We start from the raw sequence: 18,869 nt of genomic DNA, 5'->3' as shown, positions 1-18,869 counted from the left end.
GTGCAATTGCTGGGTCATAGGGTAACTTTCTTTTTAACTTGAAATATCTTTTGAATTATGTATTATGTATTGAGCTCAATAAAAACTGCCCCTGTGCTCTTAAGTTTTTTGTGCTGTTGTGTTCTCTCAAAGTAAGAACATTCAGACTAAGATGAGAGAAGCACTTGTCTTTAGCCAGATTAGAGTTACATTAATGGATTTAATCTGGCCATCCTGAGACTCAGATCTTCAAAGAAAAATGAAAGGCATATTTTTAAAATGGAATGCTTAAAATTAACCAGATTACCCCAATCATTTATGAGACTATTTTGCATTACTTCTAGTACATAGATATTTACACACAAGGATCAGAGGCCCTTTGTTCCAGCTGTTTTGACCGTCATTTAAAAAATTGTTGTTGAATCATCTTTTCCTGTTATGTATTCTGACAAGTTTTTCTTAAGACTATTAATCATATGTTTATTTTATAAACTGTAGCCATATTTTGCTAAGATTATAATAGTTTTCAGCTGATCTTGTTGAATTTTATTATGTAATTGTTCCCCTGAAAATAATGATAATATACTTCTCATAATTATGCATCTATCATTTCGGATGTGACTTTGTATCTTTTTCTTGACTTTTGCATTGTTTAAAACTTTTAAGACATTAGATGATAATGATAAAGATGGACATTGTTGCTTTTTCATTAATTTTAATGTTATTATGTACTGATGATGCTTGTTTTAAGTTTTTCTCTTCCAAGTTTACTAGAATGTCTTTATGAAGAGGGTCTTTAAAAATTTTTATTAAATACCTTTTCAACATCTATTGAAAGAATTTACATTTTACTTGATCTATCTCATTGCCAGCTTAAATTCTTATTCCTCCTTGGTGAGCCTGGGTGGCTCAATTGGTTAAATATCTGATTTTGACACAGGTCAGGATCTCAGGGTCTGGGACTGCTTGTCCCTCCGCCCCTTCCCCTACTCATACTCTCTGTCTCTCTCTCTCTCTAATAAATAAATAAACCTTAAGAAAAAAAAATTTTGTTCTTCCTTAGGTATTAAATATGCTTTTGAATTTTTATGTTATTAACTCTATTTCAGGTTTTTAGTTGTGAAGCTGTTTATTCTTTGTTGCTTAATAACAATGATGCTTTTTTTGGGAGGGTTTTTTTTTTTTGTATATTTTTAAATTGGAGTTTGATTTGCCAACATATAGTATAACACCCAGTGCTCATCCCATCAAGTGCCCCCTTCAGTGCCCGTCACCCAGTCACCCCACCCCACATAACCCCACCCACCTCCCCTTCCACTACCCCTTGTTCGTTTCCCAGGGTTAGGAGGCTCTCATGTTCAGTCACCCTCTGATATTTCCCACTCAATTTCTCTCCTTTCCCCTTTAATCCCTTTCACTATTTTTTTATATTCCCTGAATGAATGAGACCATATAATGTTTGTCCTCTGATTGACTTACTTCACTCAGCATAATACCCTCCAGTTCTATCCACGTCAAAGCAAATGATGGATATTTGTCATTTATTTTATTTTATTTTATTTTATTTTATTTTATTTTTTTATTATTTAAAAAAATTTTTTATTGGAGTTCAATTTGCCAACATTTGGCATAACACCAGTGCTCATCCCGCCAAATGCCCCCCTCAGTGCCCATCACCAGGTCACCCCCCCCCACCTCCCTTTCCACTACCCCTTGTTCATTTCTCAGAGTTAGGTGTCTCTCATGTTGTGTCACCCTCACTGATACTTTCACTCATTTTCTCTCCTTTCCCTTTATTGCCTTTCACTAAGTTTTATGTTCCCCAAATGAATGAGATCATATAATGTTTGTCCTTTTCCAATTGACTTACTTCACTCAGCATAATACCCTCCAGTTCCATCCACATCGAAGCAAATGATGGGTATTTGTTGTTTCTAATGGCTGAGTAATATTCCATTGTATACATAAACCACATCTTCTTTATCCATTCATCTTTCAATGGACACTGGGGCTCCTTCCACAGTTTGCTATTGGGGACATTGCTGCTGTGAACATTGAGGTGCAGGTGTCCTGGCGTTTCATTGTATCTGTATCTTTGGGGTAAATGTTCAGCAATGCAATTGCTGGGTAGTAGGGTAGCTCTATTGTTAACTCTGAGGAACCTCCACACAGTTTTCCAGAGTGGCTGTACCAGTTCCCATTCCTACCAACAGTGCAAGAGGGTTCCCCCTTCTCCACATCCTCTCCAACATTTGTTGTTTCCTGCCTTGTTAATTTTCCCCATTCTCACTGGTGTGAGGTGGTATCTCATTGTGGTTTTGATTTGTATTTCCCTGATGGCAAGTGATGCAGAGCATTTTCTCATGTGCATGTTGGCCATGTCTATGTCTTCCTCTGTGAGATTTCTCTTCATGTCTTTTGCCCATTTCATGATTAGATTGTTTGTTTCTTCGCTGTTGAGTTTAAGAAGTTCTTTATAGATCTTGGAAACTAGCCCTTTATCTGATACGTCATTTGCAAATATCTTCTCCCATTCTGTAGGTTGTCTTTTAGTTTTGTTGACTGTTTCTTTTGCTGTGCAGAACCTTTTTCTCTTAAGTCCCAATATTTCATTTTTGCTTTTGTTTGCCTTGCCTTCATAGATTTATCTTGCAAGAAGTTGCTGTGGTCAAGTTCAAAATGGGTGTTGCCCATGTTCTCCTCTAGGATTTTGATGGATTCTTGTCTCACATTTAGATCTTTCATCCATTTTGAGTTTATCTTTGTGTCTGGTTTAAGACAATGGTCTAGTTTCATGCTTCTGCATGTGGATGTCCAATTTTCCCAGCACCATTTATTGAGGAGACTGTCCTTTTTCCAGTGGATAGTCTTTCCTGCTTTGTCAAATATTAGTTGACCATAGAGTTGAGGGCCCATTACTGGATTCTCTATGCTGTTCCATTGATCTATGTGTCTGTTTCTGTGCCAGTATCACACTGTCTTGATGATCACAGCTTTGTAGTACAACCTGAAATCCGGCATTGTGATGCCCTCGGCTCTGTTTTTCTTTTTCAATATTCCCCTGGCTATTTGGGGTCTTTCAGATTCCACACAAATCTTATGATTATTTGTTCCAACTCTCTGAAGAAAGTCCATGGTATTTTGATAGGAATTGCATTGAACGTGTCAATTGCCCTGGGTAGCATTGACATTTTCACAATATTAATTCTTCCAATCCATAAGCATGGAACATTTTTCCATCTTTTTGTGTCTTCTTCAATTTCTTTCAGAAGTGTTCTGTAGTTTTTAGGGTATAGATTCTCTACCTCTCTGGTTAGGTTTATTCCTAGGTATCTTATGCTTTTGGGTGCAATTGTAAATGGGATTGACTCCTTAATTTCTCTTTCTTCAGTCTCATTGTTAGTGTATAGAAATTCCCACTGATTTCTGGGCATTGATTTTGTATCCTGCCACACTGCCGAATTGATGTATGAGTTCCAGCAATCTTAGGGTGGAGTCTTTTGGGTTTTCTAGGTACACTTTCATGTCATCTGCAGAGAAAGAGAGTTTGACTTCTTCTTTGCCAATTTGAATGCCTTTTATTTCTTTTTGTTGTCTGATTGCTGAGGCTAGGATTTCTAGTACTATGTTGAATAGCAGTGGTGAGAGTGGACATCCCTGGCTTGTTCCCGATCCTAGAGGAAAGGCTCCCAGTGTTTCTCCATTGAGAATGATATTTGCTGTGGGCTTTTCACAGATGGTTTTTAAGATGCTGAGGAATGCTCCCTCTATCCCTACACTCTGAAGAGTTTTGATCAGGAATGGATGCTGTATTTTGTCAAATGTTTTCTCTGCATCTATTGAGAGGATCATATGGTTCTCGTTTTTTCTCTTGTTGATATGATCTATCACATTGATTGCTTTACGAGTGTTGAACCAGCTTTGCATCCTGGGGATAAATCCCACTTAGTTGTGGTGAATACTCATCTTAATGTACTGTTGGATCCTATTGGCTAGTATCTTGTTGAGAATTTTTGCATCTGTGTTCATCAGGGATATTGGTCTATAATTCTCTGTTCTGGTGGGGTCTTTGTCTGTTTTGGAATTAAGGTGATGCGGGCCTCATAGAACGAGTTTGTAAGTATTTTGTCCTTTTCTATCTTTCGGAACAGCTTTAGTAGAATAGGTTTTGTTTCTTCTTTAAACGTTTGATAGAATTCCCCTGGGAAACCATCTGGCCCTGGACTTTTGTGTCTTGGGAGGTTTTTGATGACTGCTTCAATTTCCTCCCTGGTTATTGGCCTATTCAGGTTTTCTATTTCTTCCTGTTGCAGTTTTGGTAGTTTGTGGTTTTCCAGAAATGCATCCATTTCTTCTAGATTGCCTAATTTATTGGCATATAGCTGCTCATAATATGTTTTTAAAATCGTTTGTATTTCCTTGGTGTTCATGGTGATCTCTTCTTTTTCATTCATTATTTTATTAATTTGAGTCTTTTTTATTTTTCATAAGGCTGGCTAATGGTTTATCTATCTTATTAATTCTTTCAAAGAACCAACTCCTGGTTTTGTGAATCTGTTCCACAGTTCTTCTGGTCTCAATTTCGTTGAGTTCTGCTCGAATCTTTATTAATTCTCTTCTTCTGCTTGGTGTAGGTTTTATTTGCTGTTCTTTATCCAGTTCCTTCAGGTGTGAGGTTAGCTTGTGTATTTGAGTTTTTTCCAATTTTTTGAGGGATGCTTGTATTGCGATGTATTTCCCTCTTAGGACTGCTTTTGCTATATCCCAAAGATTTTGAACGTTTGTGTCTCCATTTTCATTAGTTTTCATGAATTCTTCTCTAATTTCCTGGTTGACCCTTTCATCTTTTAGCAGGGTGGACTTTAAACTTTCTAGTCATTTTGCTCAGTGCAGAGTGGCTAAAAACGAGTTTCACTGGAAAAAGGAAGAAAAAAAAAAAACAAAGAAAAAACAAACAAGTAAACACTGGAAAAACCCAAGGGTCAGTATCCTCTGGTTCTACATACTGTAAATCCCTTGACTTCCCCTGGAGCTTTCCAGCACTTGCTTGGTCAAGAACTTGCTCTTCCCCTGTCCTTCCAGCTGGTCTTCTGGGGGTGGGGCCTGCTGCGCTCATTCTCGGGTGTGTGCACCTGGGGGAGCTGCCCCGCCCCGCCCCCTGCCAGGTGCACGGCTTGGTGGGAGATGTTGACCCTGTGAGGCCTCTGTTCCCGGCGGCTCCGATCCTCTCAGGGCGACACCGGGAGGAACAACAGCACTGGCGGCGGCCAGCTCTCCAGCCCTGGAGTCCGCTCCCGCAGGAACTACCGCAGCTCCCAGTCCGCAGGGGCCTGGATGCTCCGGGAGCGGGGGGCGCTGACCTGCACCGTTGGGGGCTCCCGGCGGCAGGAGCGTCCTCGCTCTCCCGGGCCCTCCCCGCCTCTGCCTGTCCTGAGGGGAGAGCAGGATCCTGGGCTGTGTCCCCCGGCGCCCTGGGCTCGCTGCTGGAATCGCGCTCCCGGGGCCGCGCAGCCCCCTCCGCGAGGAGCCCCCCCGAGCTGCTCCCGAGGCTCCCCTGGGGCGCTCCAGGCTCCAGCCCTTTCCCGCGCTCGTCCCGCGGGTGTGGGGCGCTCTCCCCCGGGCGCCCCTCCTCTGTTAGTGACCCCGGGAGCCTGGGGGCTCCACGGCCCCTCCTGGGATCCTGCCCGAGCTCCCTGCCAGCGCCTTTCTGTCCGGGAAGAATCCAGTGCGGATTTTTAAAGCTCCTGCTTCTTGGGGTTGGGCTTTCCTGTCCGGGAGGCTCTCGCCGCCCCCCTTAGCCCGGCTCCTCAAGGGGCCCCTCCCCAACTGGATATTTATTATTTATTTATTTATTTATTTATTTATTTATTTATCTATTATTTATTATTTTTTCCACCTTCCTACCTTGTTAGAAGCAGGAACTCTTCTCTCTGTAGCCTTCTGGCTGTTCCCTCTTGTTTTCAGGATGATCTGCAAGTGATCTAGGTGAGTTGGTGGGGACAGGTGACCCTGCTCCTCTGCCATCTTTCTCTTTGAATTCCAATGATGCTTTTAAAAAGAAAACACAGATTTATCATTGAGCTTTTCTTTAGCAATTTATTTTAGGTTTTAACATACCATTTTTTTTTATATAGGCTTTTAGAAAAAAATATCCCTCATAAGGAATCCTTATAATTCAATTGGAATTATTAACCAAAGCTATTTTATTGTTTTACTTAGCTATATAATTTAGGTATGGTAGTAAGATCTGCAGTTTTATCTAAATTTCATAAAGACAGAAAAAGGGAAAAATTACTTAGCTTTCTTTATCACGTACTTGAAAATGTGTTGAATTTGCTTTTGTCTAAATAGTAAAAATAAAAACGGAAATAAAATGAAAATGTTAGCATATTTCTTTATGAACTCTGTTCCACTGCAGAAGTGAAACTTTTGAAATAACTGTACTTTGATTATTGAGTAATCTAATGAGTACAATTCCATAACTTTCTATTTTATAATAGAATTTTTATTTGATTTATAAAGATGTATCAAGGACATAGTTTTCTTATATTTAACCTTTGAATTATATAGTAAAGAACATTCTGGCAAAATTCACAATATGTGCCTGTTTACATGAACTGAGGGGATTTAAAAGTAGTAATATTTGTATATTTTAACAATTTTTAAATTAATATTTGCCTAGATTTTAACAAAATTTTAATTGATGCATGTCCTTATTTTGTATTCTTTACTCTCCGTCAAGTGTTAGTGAACATTTTTGCTTTTCTTTAAAGTGAGTAATAACAGTATTTAACTATGATGTGAAAGATCAACAGTTCTTGCATTTATTTTTACTGGTTAAATCATCCAATGGCATAGTGTAGCTGCCTTCAACCATTCGCCTTTTGCTTTTGAATGTTTTGCTCCTTTGTTAATTATCGTTAAGATCTTGTATTTCTTAAAAGAAATTAAATTTAAGAAAGTTTTATTAATTTAAGAATGTAGATGCTTTAGATTTGAATAAGGGCATTGAAGACATAAATAATTTTTATGCTATGAATTGGTATCCTTGTCTTAAATTTACTAATAAATAGAAAAAGTTTATATAAAAATGGCATGACAGAAAATTATAACATTCACTTATTTCAAATAAAAGGAAATGAAAGCATCATAAGTCCTGTGGCAGTGACAAGATATTAAATGGACAACATTTAGAAATTTGTCACTTACAATGAGTGGGTTGTAGTTGATTCCACCACCAGTTTAAATTCATATTTGATAACCCCATACTGAAACCTCCCATGACGGGTCAGTGGCACATGAGAGATAAATTAGCATTTTAATGAGTGAATAATGTTGACAATGGAAGAAAATCTCCACCATCACCACTGCTTTTAGCTTGTGAACTTCGTGTTTGTAGGAAGGCTTTAAAGTATATTTTTACCTTAGTGATAAATTGAGTTACATAGTAGTGCAGTAACTGGGCAAAGGTAAAGGACTGGCTACTTCTACCCATAGTTGTAATTACTTATTAATAATCAACTTCTTAACAAGGTCCACCTTTCTGGTTTAATAACTGAGGGTCACTAGTGAAGCTTTGTTAGCCTCCTAACTCTCCCTGATACACTTAGGACTTGTCTTGAATTTAATGATTTACACACATGCTCTATTTAAGTATTGAGTCTGTGCTGGGATTTGTGTTGAGGATAGGCCCATTAGGAAGAAATTGACATTTTCAAAAATCCTAGAAGCTGAAGGTTCTCATCATTCAAAGTAAATATTATTCTTTCATCTGAAATCGTGTTGCTCTTGCATTTTTAGTGTTAAAATACCCTTTAATAATAATTCCAGAAAGGGACAATTATGATAATAGGTTGTCTTTATTTTTATCATTCTTACTTCTTTTTAAAATTTTTTTAAAATTCAAAAAAAAAATTTAATTCAATTCATTTTAATTAACATATACCATATTTTTAGTTTCAGAGGTAGAATTTAGTGATTCAATTGGGTATAACACCCAGTGCTCATTACTTAAACTGACCTCCTTTAATCCAATAGCACAATTGCCTTAACTCCCCACCCACATCCCCTCCAGCAACCTTCAGTTTGTTTCCTGTAGTTAGACTCTCTTATGGTTTGCCTCTTTCTCTGTTTTCAACTTATTTTTCCTTCCCTTCACATAGATTCATCTGTTTTGTTTCTTAAATTCCACATATGAGTGAAATTATATAGTCTTTGTCCTTCACTGACTTATTTCACTTAGCATAATACCCTCTAGTTCCACCACGTCATTGCAAATGGCAAGATTTCATTCCTTTTGATGGCAGAATAATATTCTATTGCATATACCACATCTTCTTTATCCATTAATCCGTCGATGGACATTAAAGGTCTTTCTATATTTGGCTCTTGTGGACGTTGCTCCTATAAACATTGGGGCATATACCTTTCAAATCGCTGTGTTTGTATCATTATTCTTTTTTTTTAAGATTTTATTTACATATTCATGAGAGACACAGAGAGAGACAGAGAGAGAGAGGCAGGAGAAGCAAGTTCCATGCAAGAAATCTGATGTGGGACTTGATCCTGGGTCTCCGGGATCATGCCCTGAGCTGAAGGCAGGCTCTCAACTGCTGAGCCACCCAGGTATCCTTCATTCTGACTTCTTCCTCTTCTTTTTTTTCTAATCTTTTAAGTTTCTTTTTTTAAGATTTTATGTATTTATTCATGAGAGACACACACACACAGACAGAGAGAGAGAGAGAGGCAGAGACACAGGCAGAGAGAGAAGCAGGCTCCATGCAGGGAGCCCAATGTGTCACTCGATCTCAGGTCTCCAGGATCACACCCCAGGCTACAGGCGGTGCTAAACCGCTGTGCCACCGGGGCTGCCCTCATTCTGACTTCTAATGTAAAGCTGACTTTAAGTCTATTTCCCAATTAAAATTTTTTTTATCTCCCTGGGATCTTTAATTTTTATTATTTTTTAATTTAAATTTTAGGTATTTAACATACAATGACAATATTGGTTTCAGGAATAGATTTCAGTGATTCATCACTGACGTACAACAGCCAGTGCTCATCACAAGTGCCCTCTTTAATACCTGTCACTCATCTAGCCTATCCCCCACGCACCTTCATCCACCCTCAGTTTGTTCTCTATCCTGAGTCTCATGTGGCTTATTTTCCTTTCCCTTTTTTTTTCTTTGCCACCTTCCCATATGTTCATCTGTTTTGTTTCTTAAATTTCACATATGAATGAGATCATATGGTATTTGTCTTTCTCTGACTGGGTTATTTCACTTAGCATACTTAGCATAATACACTCTAACCCCATCCATGTTGTTGTTGCAGATGGCAAGATTTCATTCCTTTTGATAGCTGAGTAATATTCCTATATATATATATACTATATATATTACTATAGTAATATTCACATATATATGAATATATATCTATATATCTATATATATATATCTCCCCCACATCCTCTTTATCCATTCATTAGTTGTGGGCCATTTGGGCTATACTCTGGTTTCTCTTCAGATAACATAAATCTTTTGTCTTTTACCAACCTAAAGTTATTAATATTTTATTTTTTTAAACTATCTGCTCAGCTTATTATTTTTAATAGAAAAATTTTAGTATTTATTTGATCTAGGAGTGATCTTCTAACAAGTGTCCTACTAACTACCTATGCCCTATTATGGTTTCTTTGGGATTGTAAGAGAATAAAAATTAAGCATATGGGATTAGAGTTGGCAAATACTGAAAGTAATAATTATTCCTTATGCTTTTTTGTATTTCCAAAGTTTCCTATGGTGAATACATAATGTTTTTAAAACCATGAAATAATGTTAAAATAACCACAAAGCCAGAATATTTGCCAAGCACAAATAAACTCCCATAAGATCCCATTTATAATTTTTTTTAAATCACTGTGCATAATTCTGGGAACCGCTACCTTAAGCATCCAGATTCAAGCTCTGCAAGAAGGAAGAAACGAACTCCCAATAATGTAGTGCCCTGTTTGGGAGAGGAAGGAAAGGGACATTTTGGGGTTCTCTGAAAATTCACCATCTAGTATAAACATTGAACATAAGGAACCTCACTTGTCTGAGAGGCAGGGGAATACTGGAGGATGCTAAGGAAGTCACACAGGGATTTTATGCTAGCTTACAGCCTTAGCAAACTAAGAGGGTTTTAATCATTTAAAGAATACTGGAGTTGACCTGAGAGATCATCAATATCCTCTACAAAATAGGTTCTTCTTAGAAGACCAACATCAGAAAACTTCCTGGGAAGAGCTATGAGCTGCTGCCTCTGTGAGAGAAGCCACAGTGCTGACTAGCAGACTATGCTGGGATAGCTGATGGCTTAAAAAGATGGGAAGAAAGGAGAGGCCACCAGGGGAAAGGCCACCAGGTGACTAGCAACTCATGAAGCCACTAAAAGTTCCATAATAGCAAGAACCCCACATTTAAAACAGTGTGGCATCCTTGTTAAAAAGACAGGCTTTGAAGTGAGACCATTAAAAGTAGATCCTCGCTTCATTATTTATAAGCTATGAGGCCATGACAATGCCCTGCAACCTTCCTCTATCTCCCTGAGATTTGAGTATAATAATATGAAATTCACAGGGTTGTCAGCAAGTTAAATATGTTTGCTTTTAGGATTAAATCAGCTAATGCATGTAATCTGCTTATTAGTACACTAGTATCGACATATGAGACTCCCAAAAATACTATCAGTTACTGATTTATTTATTTAATTTAAAAGCCTTTTATTGACCCTTTGTGAGTATCGGGCACTCCTAGGTGATAGGGGATACAGTGCAAACAAACAGGGGCTAGCAAACAGTCACGGACCTTGCTTGCCTGGAGCTCAAAGTCTTGTAAGGGACACAGATTTGAATCAAATAATAATACAAATAATATAATTACAATCTTCAGGAAGCATAGATGAGGAAAAGTGCAGAGGACAACAACTCTGGGAATGCGTAATGTAGAGACTTGATCTAGTTTGGTGATAGTCACAGGATACTCTCAGGAGAGACATGAAGGAGGCATAGAAATTATAAGGTAATGGAGGGAAGGAGAGGGGAACATGCCAGGCAGGGAAGAACATCTTGTGCAAAGGTTCTGAAACAGGAGGAAGCAAGGTGTATTTATGAAACTGAAAGAAATCCAAGATTGTCAGAGATGGAGGAGGCGGCAGGGACCGGGATGTTCAGAAGTCTTTTAGGACATAGTAAAGAGCTGGCATTATTTTAGAAACATCAGGAAACCATTAAATAGGGAAATGTATAAAAAGTACATTTAAAAATATTATTATGTCTGCTATTTAGAGATAAGATCGGAAAGGCCAAGAAGACTAGGAGACCAAAGTGTTTGTGTTGATATATGTGATATTTTTTTCTATATTCTACCATTAGCTAGATGCTATTTTACGGAGACAAGAATCCTTGGCACAGGACAGGTTTCAGCACATAGACTTTGAGATACCTGTTTGTTAGCCAGGTGGAGTTCTCAATTAGCTGACTGGGTATTCACCACATTTGGTTAACTCTAAGATATATACTTTCGCATTTTAATGTTTCTGAAATTAAGTTACGTCTTATAATCAATGGTAGGCCATAGTTAAATTTCTAGTCCTTTATATTTCTTAGTGGTGTGTAAATTGATGGGGCCCTCAACATCTGTAATGTCTTAGATCTAACAAAATATTGTTTTCACTAATAATAACAAGGAAGACCACCATAACACCAATGAGTAGCCCACAAGTGACCAATTCATAAAAAATTCTGATCAACACCCAGTAGGAACCACTGGGCCTTAAAACAACCAAAATAGTGTAAGAGTGACCAGAAAGGGCAATGGCTTCAAGAAAACTGACCTTTCTTCCACCCACCCACGAGCCAGCAAGATGGAGGAAGAGACAGGAAACTGCTATCTAAATAGGATAAAGGCTATACCAGCATCTGTTCATGGAAGTCATCATAATTATAGTGATAACTAATGCTTAAATAATACTGGGTATAGACTAGGTGTTCTCAAGACTTACGTCAACCTATGTAGTCCTCATAACAACACTATAATGTAGACAGTTTTGCTAAAATACTGAGCTGGAAAGAGGTTAACTAACTTGCTTCAGTCATACAGCTCATAAATGGCAGGTCCAGATTCACACCCAGGCAGTGCAGCTCCAGAGCCTCTGCTATCAACCACTGCTATGTCTAATGAAGATAATTAACCCCTTGGTGACCTGGGAACAATAGAGAATTATGGAAATTTTGTGAAGGCTTTTGCCAACAGAACCAGACCTAGGACACATACATGGAAGATCTTCAAATTTCTACACACATATGGCTTGGGGAGGAAGGGGTAAGAAAGAGCTCTTATTCTGAGTTCTGAGAACAGTATTACAACATCTGAATCCAATGTGGCAATATCGGCTTAGCAGTGCATTAGAAGGAAGATATTCCATAAATAACAAAAAAATTATCAATATCAGCAACAAAATTTACATTCCTATTTTTATCTTGGAATGACATATGTAATTAAAAATAAAGAGACCATGTTTTGTAAGCTATATGTTTTCTAAAATTAAAAATGCTCACCTGTAATCAACTTTGATATTATGAAGGAAAAGTAGAATTGTTCAAAAATCATAATACCTTGTTCATATAAGCTCCAGGCCTCCATTTGTGTTACCTAATGGCAAACGGTGACGGTAGCAGGACTCTGAGCTAGGAACCTTCGATGTGCATCTCTGTTAGAGTTAGCACTGTGCCTTATTATCCTAACAAGTGCAACATTTCCCCGACTTCATGTGTTTCTGGTTAGTCTTCAATCAGGATACACCAGTAAGAAAAAGTGGCAGCTCCACATTTACCACTGTTGAGATTTTAGTGAGGGCATTTTATTTTGCTTGACATGGAAACATTTGTTTTTATGAAAAATACAGTGCTTTATGGAAACTAACAAGCACAATCCTATCAAATAAAGTTGCTAAATATTTTTTTTTTAAACTAAAGGAGTTAGAAAGATATAAATGTCAGGGATGGGAGAAACCTTAAGTGCAATTCTATCTTTTAACCCTGAATAGCTGCAATTATGCTAGTTTTTCCTACTTTAATTTTCTTTATGGTTTCAAAGAGAGAAACTCTGATCTATTTTGTTTCCTTATCTTGTCCATCATGGAAAACTTCAGCGCAGTATTTTATTTAGCTGTGTGATTTCTGATTGATGCTGCATTCCTAGCTTCCCTTACAACTCAGGAAGTCTCCTCCTGCCTGAGGAGCTCACCTCTCCACTTCTTGAAGAAGCATGGCTGCGTGGAAAAGTAAAGCAAGTTCACTCCTCAGCATCGCTTTACTATAGTTCCAGCTTCCTCTCTTCTGTTGACAGATGATGTTGGCAGGCGTTGGCATATATATCACCTATATAATTCTAAATCTATGTGTAATCTTGAAAGAAAATCTATATGTAATCTGTTCACACATGCGAGCATATGTGAGGATGTCTGAGTTTTTGTTTATTTTGTTTGTTAGTCACAAGGGAATGATTTTGAATTTTCCCTTTTAAAAGGAGGCAGAAAAGTACTTAAGACGTGTATAATTGAAAGATGCAATTACATATTATTTATCGTTTTCTGACTCTCTCATTGTTTCTATTACTATTGAAATAATACTAGATGAAGACTGACAATACATTAATCTAGTACATATAGACATGGTGCCATATAAATACTTTATGTGTCTTATGTCACTTAAAGCTTAGGATCATCCTAACAATAATTCTATGAGGCCAGTATAATCGCCTGAAGGTAAACTGATTTGTCTAATATTTCACAGCCTGTTAACAGTGATTTGAATATTAGGGCCCAGGTCTGACTATGTCAGCTAGGGTCCACTTATGAAATAGAAACTACATAGTAATTTGAGCAGGAAGAGATTAATGTAAAGAATTATTAATTATGATCTGCTACTAAGGGGTAAAACTAACTTTAAAAATTTGAGAAGATCAGATATAGAGTGGCTGGTATTCCTAGGTCTGAGGCAGAGCACCTAAGGAAAGAACAAGTTTTAAAGAACCTACCCCCACCACACCCCCACCTCCATGGAGCCACGTCTTGGAGAGGGCATAGCTCTGGCCCAGTGAATGGCAGAGAAGTTCACTAAGAGACCAAGCTAGGGGAACTCATGAGAAAGCCACTTTCTGGAGTTTTTGGGGAACTGTCCATAGGGAGCTGTCACACTATGGAACCTACTGGGAACCCACTCATGGGAAGGTGTTGCACCATGGAACTTGGTAGGAAGCTCCCAGTGTGTGTGCATATGGTGGGAGGTGATTCTAAGACACCTCCCAGAAAGGGCCCTACCCTGCTGGCTGCTGTGCACTGTAAGAGCCAACAGAGAGAAGTACCCAGATCCAGGAAGAGCCCCTTCATTATCTAGTTCCCTTTTTTGCTCTTTATGGAAGATGCTTAAAATTGTGCCTTATGTCCAGGAAGTGATCTAGTCTCACAAACAGGACAGTGAAAGGTGGATTGGGAGTGAGGTAATAGATTGATACCTGGCACACAGCCCACCAACAGATCTGCTTTCTTAATCATTTAAGCGTTATGTCATACTGCTTTATACTTACTTTACCATAAAATATACTATCTAACAAAATAAAGGAAAGAAGAAAGAAGGAAATTAGGAAGGAAAGAAAGAAAATGTAATAGGGTTATAAATGAAGATTTACATCATATGATAGTTCTCTTTTCTTTTGAAATATTTCTAGGTAGAGTCACTTTGAATTCATTGCTCAGGAGATTGTCTTACTGAGTTTTAGGCACTGGCTTATCAAACAAAAACTGAAGCTGCAGCAGGAGATCCAGGGTCCATAACCAAAGAATTTTCATTCTATGGTTCAAATTATTTTTGAATTCTAGTTTTCTCATCTACTAGTTAATGCAGGTTATGTTTGGTTGATAATCATTTGTTTGCAAATAAGAGCTTCCTTAGATAAGCCAAAGCCTAATTACATCATTTACAGACTGCAAGATTTAGGCAAGTTATTTAATTTTTCTGGGCCTCAAATTCTTTATGTAAAATGGAAATAACAATAAGATACGCTTTATAGATATTTATGAAAATGAAGTATATTAATGTTTAAAAGCACTTGGAACAATTTCTTGCATACAGTAAGTGGTATATAAGTATTTGCATACATATCATTATATTTTCTTATACATCATAGCCTAGAGATATTAATTCAGTCATTTTGCTTTAGGGAACTCTACACTTAGTCAACATTTTTGTCAGATTAATCTGATTTCATTATTTAATGTTAATTAAAAATATACATGGTTACATGTATAACATGAATGCTGTTCATTGGTTACCTTACTTTTCCCCATACCTATTAACAATACTGCTTTAAACTTACAGTGTTTGAAGATGATATTTGTAAACCCCTTACTTCTAAATTTTTGCTAGGAATTATCTAAACAGTAAGATTGTTGATGAAGTACCTTTGGCTAAAGAAAACCCACATTGTCAACATAGCCATTAGCATTCAAATTATTAGTCTTTAATTTGCATCCTTTACATAAACACAGTAGACATTCTGTAAAAATATCTAAAATTTAAAAATGTTTTAATGTTCTTTTGTTTTTTACAGAAGACCGTGACAAATATTCTGAACTCATCAAGAAGTTCAATGCAATTGAAATGTTATTTACGCTCTATCCTCCTCAAGGTGCCCATGTGCGTAATAATGTTCGACTTAAGTCAACTTGGCTGAGACCCATAGTAAATGGGGAAGAAGGATATAGATATATAGGTAAAATGCTGAATCTTATTATTTCTTTTTATAATATAGAAGAAATGACTCTTTATATATCTCTTACTTGTCACTTAGATGATGTGACAGGAAGTGACCAGGAAGTGATCTAGTCTCACAAACAGAATGTTGGGTAATTCCTAGGCTGTACAGAATATTCATTTCAGTTCTTAAGTAGTGTGCCTACAGTTTAAAGAGTGGCTGTTTTACACTTTGGTACCTCCTTGGGAATAGTGGAAACACACTGTGTTGTTTCATTCACCTGATGATGGACATGTGTGTTGCTTTCAAAAACGTGATACTACAAGGAAAGTTACAATGAACATTCATTGACATGACTGTGTACAGACAAATGCTTGCATTTCTCTTAACCAAACTGTCTTCCAAAGTAGTTATATCATTTCATATTCCCCATCAGCAGAGGTCTGAGAGCTGTATTCATGCACTCTACAGCTACATCAATACTTGGCATAATCAGTTTTTCTAATTTTAGCCATTTTAATAGGTCTGTATAGGTATTCCATTTTGATTTTCATTTACATTTTTCTAGTAGATAATGATATTTGGTGTATTTTCATGGGTTTGTCATTATGTTATCATCATTGGTGAAGTGTATGTTAAAATCTTTTGATCAATTTTAATATATATATTTTTATTTGTAAGTGTTGAAAGTTCTTTAAATATTCTGAATATAAGTCCTTTACCATATATTCTTTGAAAATATTTTCTCTTAGTCTGTCTTGTCTTTGCTATCTTTTAATAATGTCATTTGAAAAGAAGAGTCATTCTTTTTTGTACTTGACTCAAGGTATAGGTTGAAGTTTTTTTTTTTTTTTTAACATGTTGATATCCAAGTGTGCTAGTGCTATTTGTTGAAAAGACTATCCTTCTATTAATTAACTTTGTATTTTGGCAAAACCAAATAAACTAAGAAGATATATAGATGGCAAATAAGCACACGAAAAGATGATCAATATCATTAGTTGTTAGGAAAATACAAATTAGGGATGCCCGGATGGCTCAGCGGTTGGGTGTCTGCCTTTGGCCCAGGATGTGATCCCGGGGTGTTGGATAGAATCCTGCATCAGGCTCCCTGCATGGAGTCTGCTTCTCCCTCTGCTTATGTCTCTGCCTCTATCTGTGTTTCTCATGAATAAATAAATAAAATCTTTTAAAAAAGGAAAATATAAATTAAACCCACACTAATGTGAGAAGACTCACCTATTGGACACACTAAAATAAAGTTTGAAAATATGACAATGCCAAGTCTGGCAAGGATATAGAGCAACTGAAATATTGCATTGCTGGTGTAAATGCAAAATGATACAATCAATTTTTAAGTATTTTGGACCTTTCTTATGAAGTTAAACTACTCTAACCATAAACCTAGCCATCTGACTCCTGGGTAATTACCCAAGAGAAATGAAAGTGTTTGTTTGCCAAAAACTTATATATAACTGTATTCAGTTGCTTTAGTCATAATTGCCAAAAGCTGGAAACAACATAAATGTTCTTTGCCTGGGGAGTAGGTAAACAAAATTTGTTATATCTTCAAAATGAAATATTTTCAACTATAAAAGGGAACGAACTGTTGATACACACAACAATGTAAATTTCACATGCATCATGTTAAGTGAAAGAAGCTAAATTCATAGGCTGTATTTAGATTCTACTTAAATGACACTTTGGAAAAAGCAAAACTATAAGGGCAGAGATCAGTCCATTGATTTCCAGGGCTTACAGGTGGTAGGAGGGTATGATTACAAAGAGGTAGCATGAGGGAGTTCATAAGGTGATGGAATTATTCTGTCTCTTGGTCATGATAGCAGTTATATGACTCTGGAAATTAGTTAGAATGAACTACCAAAACAGTGAATTTTACTGTAAATAAAATTTTAGAAATAAGCACAAAATAAAAAAAAAGAATTTATATGAATGTCATACAAGTCCAAAAGAGATGTTCATCATTATTATTAATTAGGGAAATGTAAATAAAAACACAATGGAATACCGCTATACACTTAATTGTAATGGCTAAAATTAGAATGACTGAACACACCAAGTGCTGGCAGGGATGGGTAGCAATGTTAACAGTAATATTCATTCACTGCAAATGTAAAATGGTAAAAATGCTTTGCAAAATAGTTTGATATTTTCTTAAAAAGTTAAACATATACCTATTTTATAACACACCATACCAATCCTAGATATTTACCCAAGACAAAAGAAAATATATGTCCATATAAAGACTTGTACATGAATATTCATCGATTCCTTTTTTGTAAAAGACTCAAACTAGAAACAACTCAAATACCTATGTACAGGTGAAAGGATAATCAAATTGTGATATATCCATGCAGAATACTACTTACTAAGCAATATAAAAGAACAAGCTATTGACAGTATTGATACATGTAAAACAACATGGCTGGAAAGAATTATGCTTAGTGAAAGAAACCAGACAAAAAAAGAGGACAGAGTATGATCCATTTATATAATTGTTTAGAAAATGCAAACTAAATCTTATAACAGAAGCAAATTTATATTTACCTGGGATGGTGGTGGGCAGTGGAAGTGAAATGTGATGGGCTACAAAATTTTGGGGTGATGGAAATGTTTATTATCTTTGTATTATCTACAAAACTTTGGGGTGATGTTTTTATGTATATATACATATGTCAAAATTCATCGAGTAGTAGACTTTAAATATGTGCAGTTTTCATTTATACCTCAACAAAGCTATAAAAATAAAGTTGAAAACATAAATTTAAAGAACCAAGATAGTGCAATTTGTATTTTGATAATATTTTTGAGAAATGGTTTCTCTTTAAGTTTTAAAACCAGCATTTTAGAATTTGTCTATGGGGAGCCACAGATATACTGCTTCCCATTGGGCTAGTGCATATAATGGTATATACTTAAGTGCTCTTTTCTGATAGAATAAAGGAAGAAGAGGGAAAGAGAAGGAAAATTATGAAAAAGATAATAAGGGTTTTAGGTTCTATAAGATGAATCAAGACCCTGGTTGAGATTTATCTTCTTTTTGCTATTTTCTACCAGAACATAAGCACAATGCGA

The 18,869-nt window shown here is 36.6% G+C and overlaps 1 protein-coding gene across 8 annotated transcripts in view; it reads left to right on the top strand.

The window, feature by feature from the left end:
* IQCM (IQ motif containing M) overlaps positions 1 to 18,869 on the top strand; it is a 428,712-nt gene that overhangs the window by 318,932 nt on the left and 90,911 nt on the right. For all 8 annotated transcript variants that reach the window (XM_072773567.1, XM_072773568.1, XM_072773561.1 and 5 more), the window contains one exon: positions 15,630 to 15,791. In XM_072773567.1, the coding sequence (XP_072629668.1) occupies positions 15,630 to 15,791 (162 nt within the window). The remainder of the gene's footprint in view (positions 1 to 15,629; positions 15,792 to 18,869) is intronic.

Source organism: Canis lupus, chromosome 13, assembly GCF_048164855.1.
Source record: "Canis lupus baileyi chromosome 13, mCanLup2.hap1, whole genome shotgun sequence".
Lineage (NCBI taxonomy): Eukaryota > Metazoa > Chordata > Mammalia > Carnivora > Canidae > Canis > Canis lupus.
This window is presented reverse-complemented; position numbering and strand designations above follow the sequence as displayed.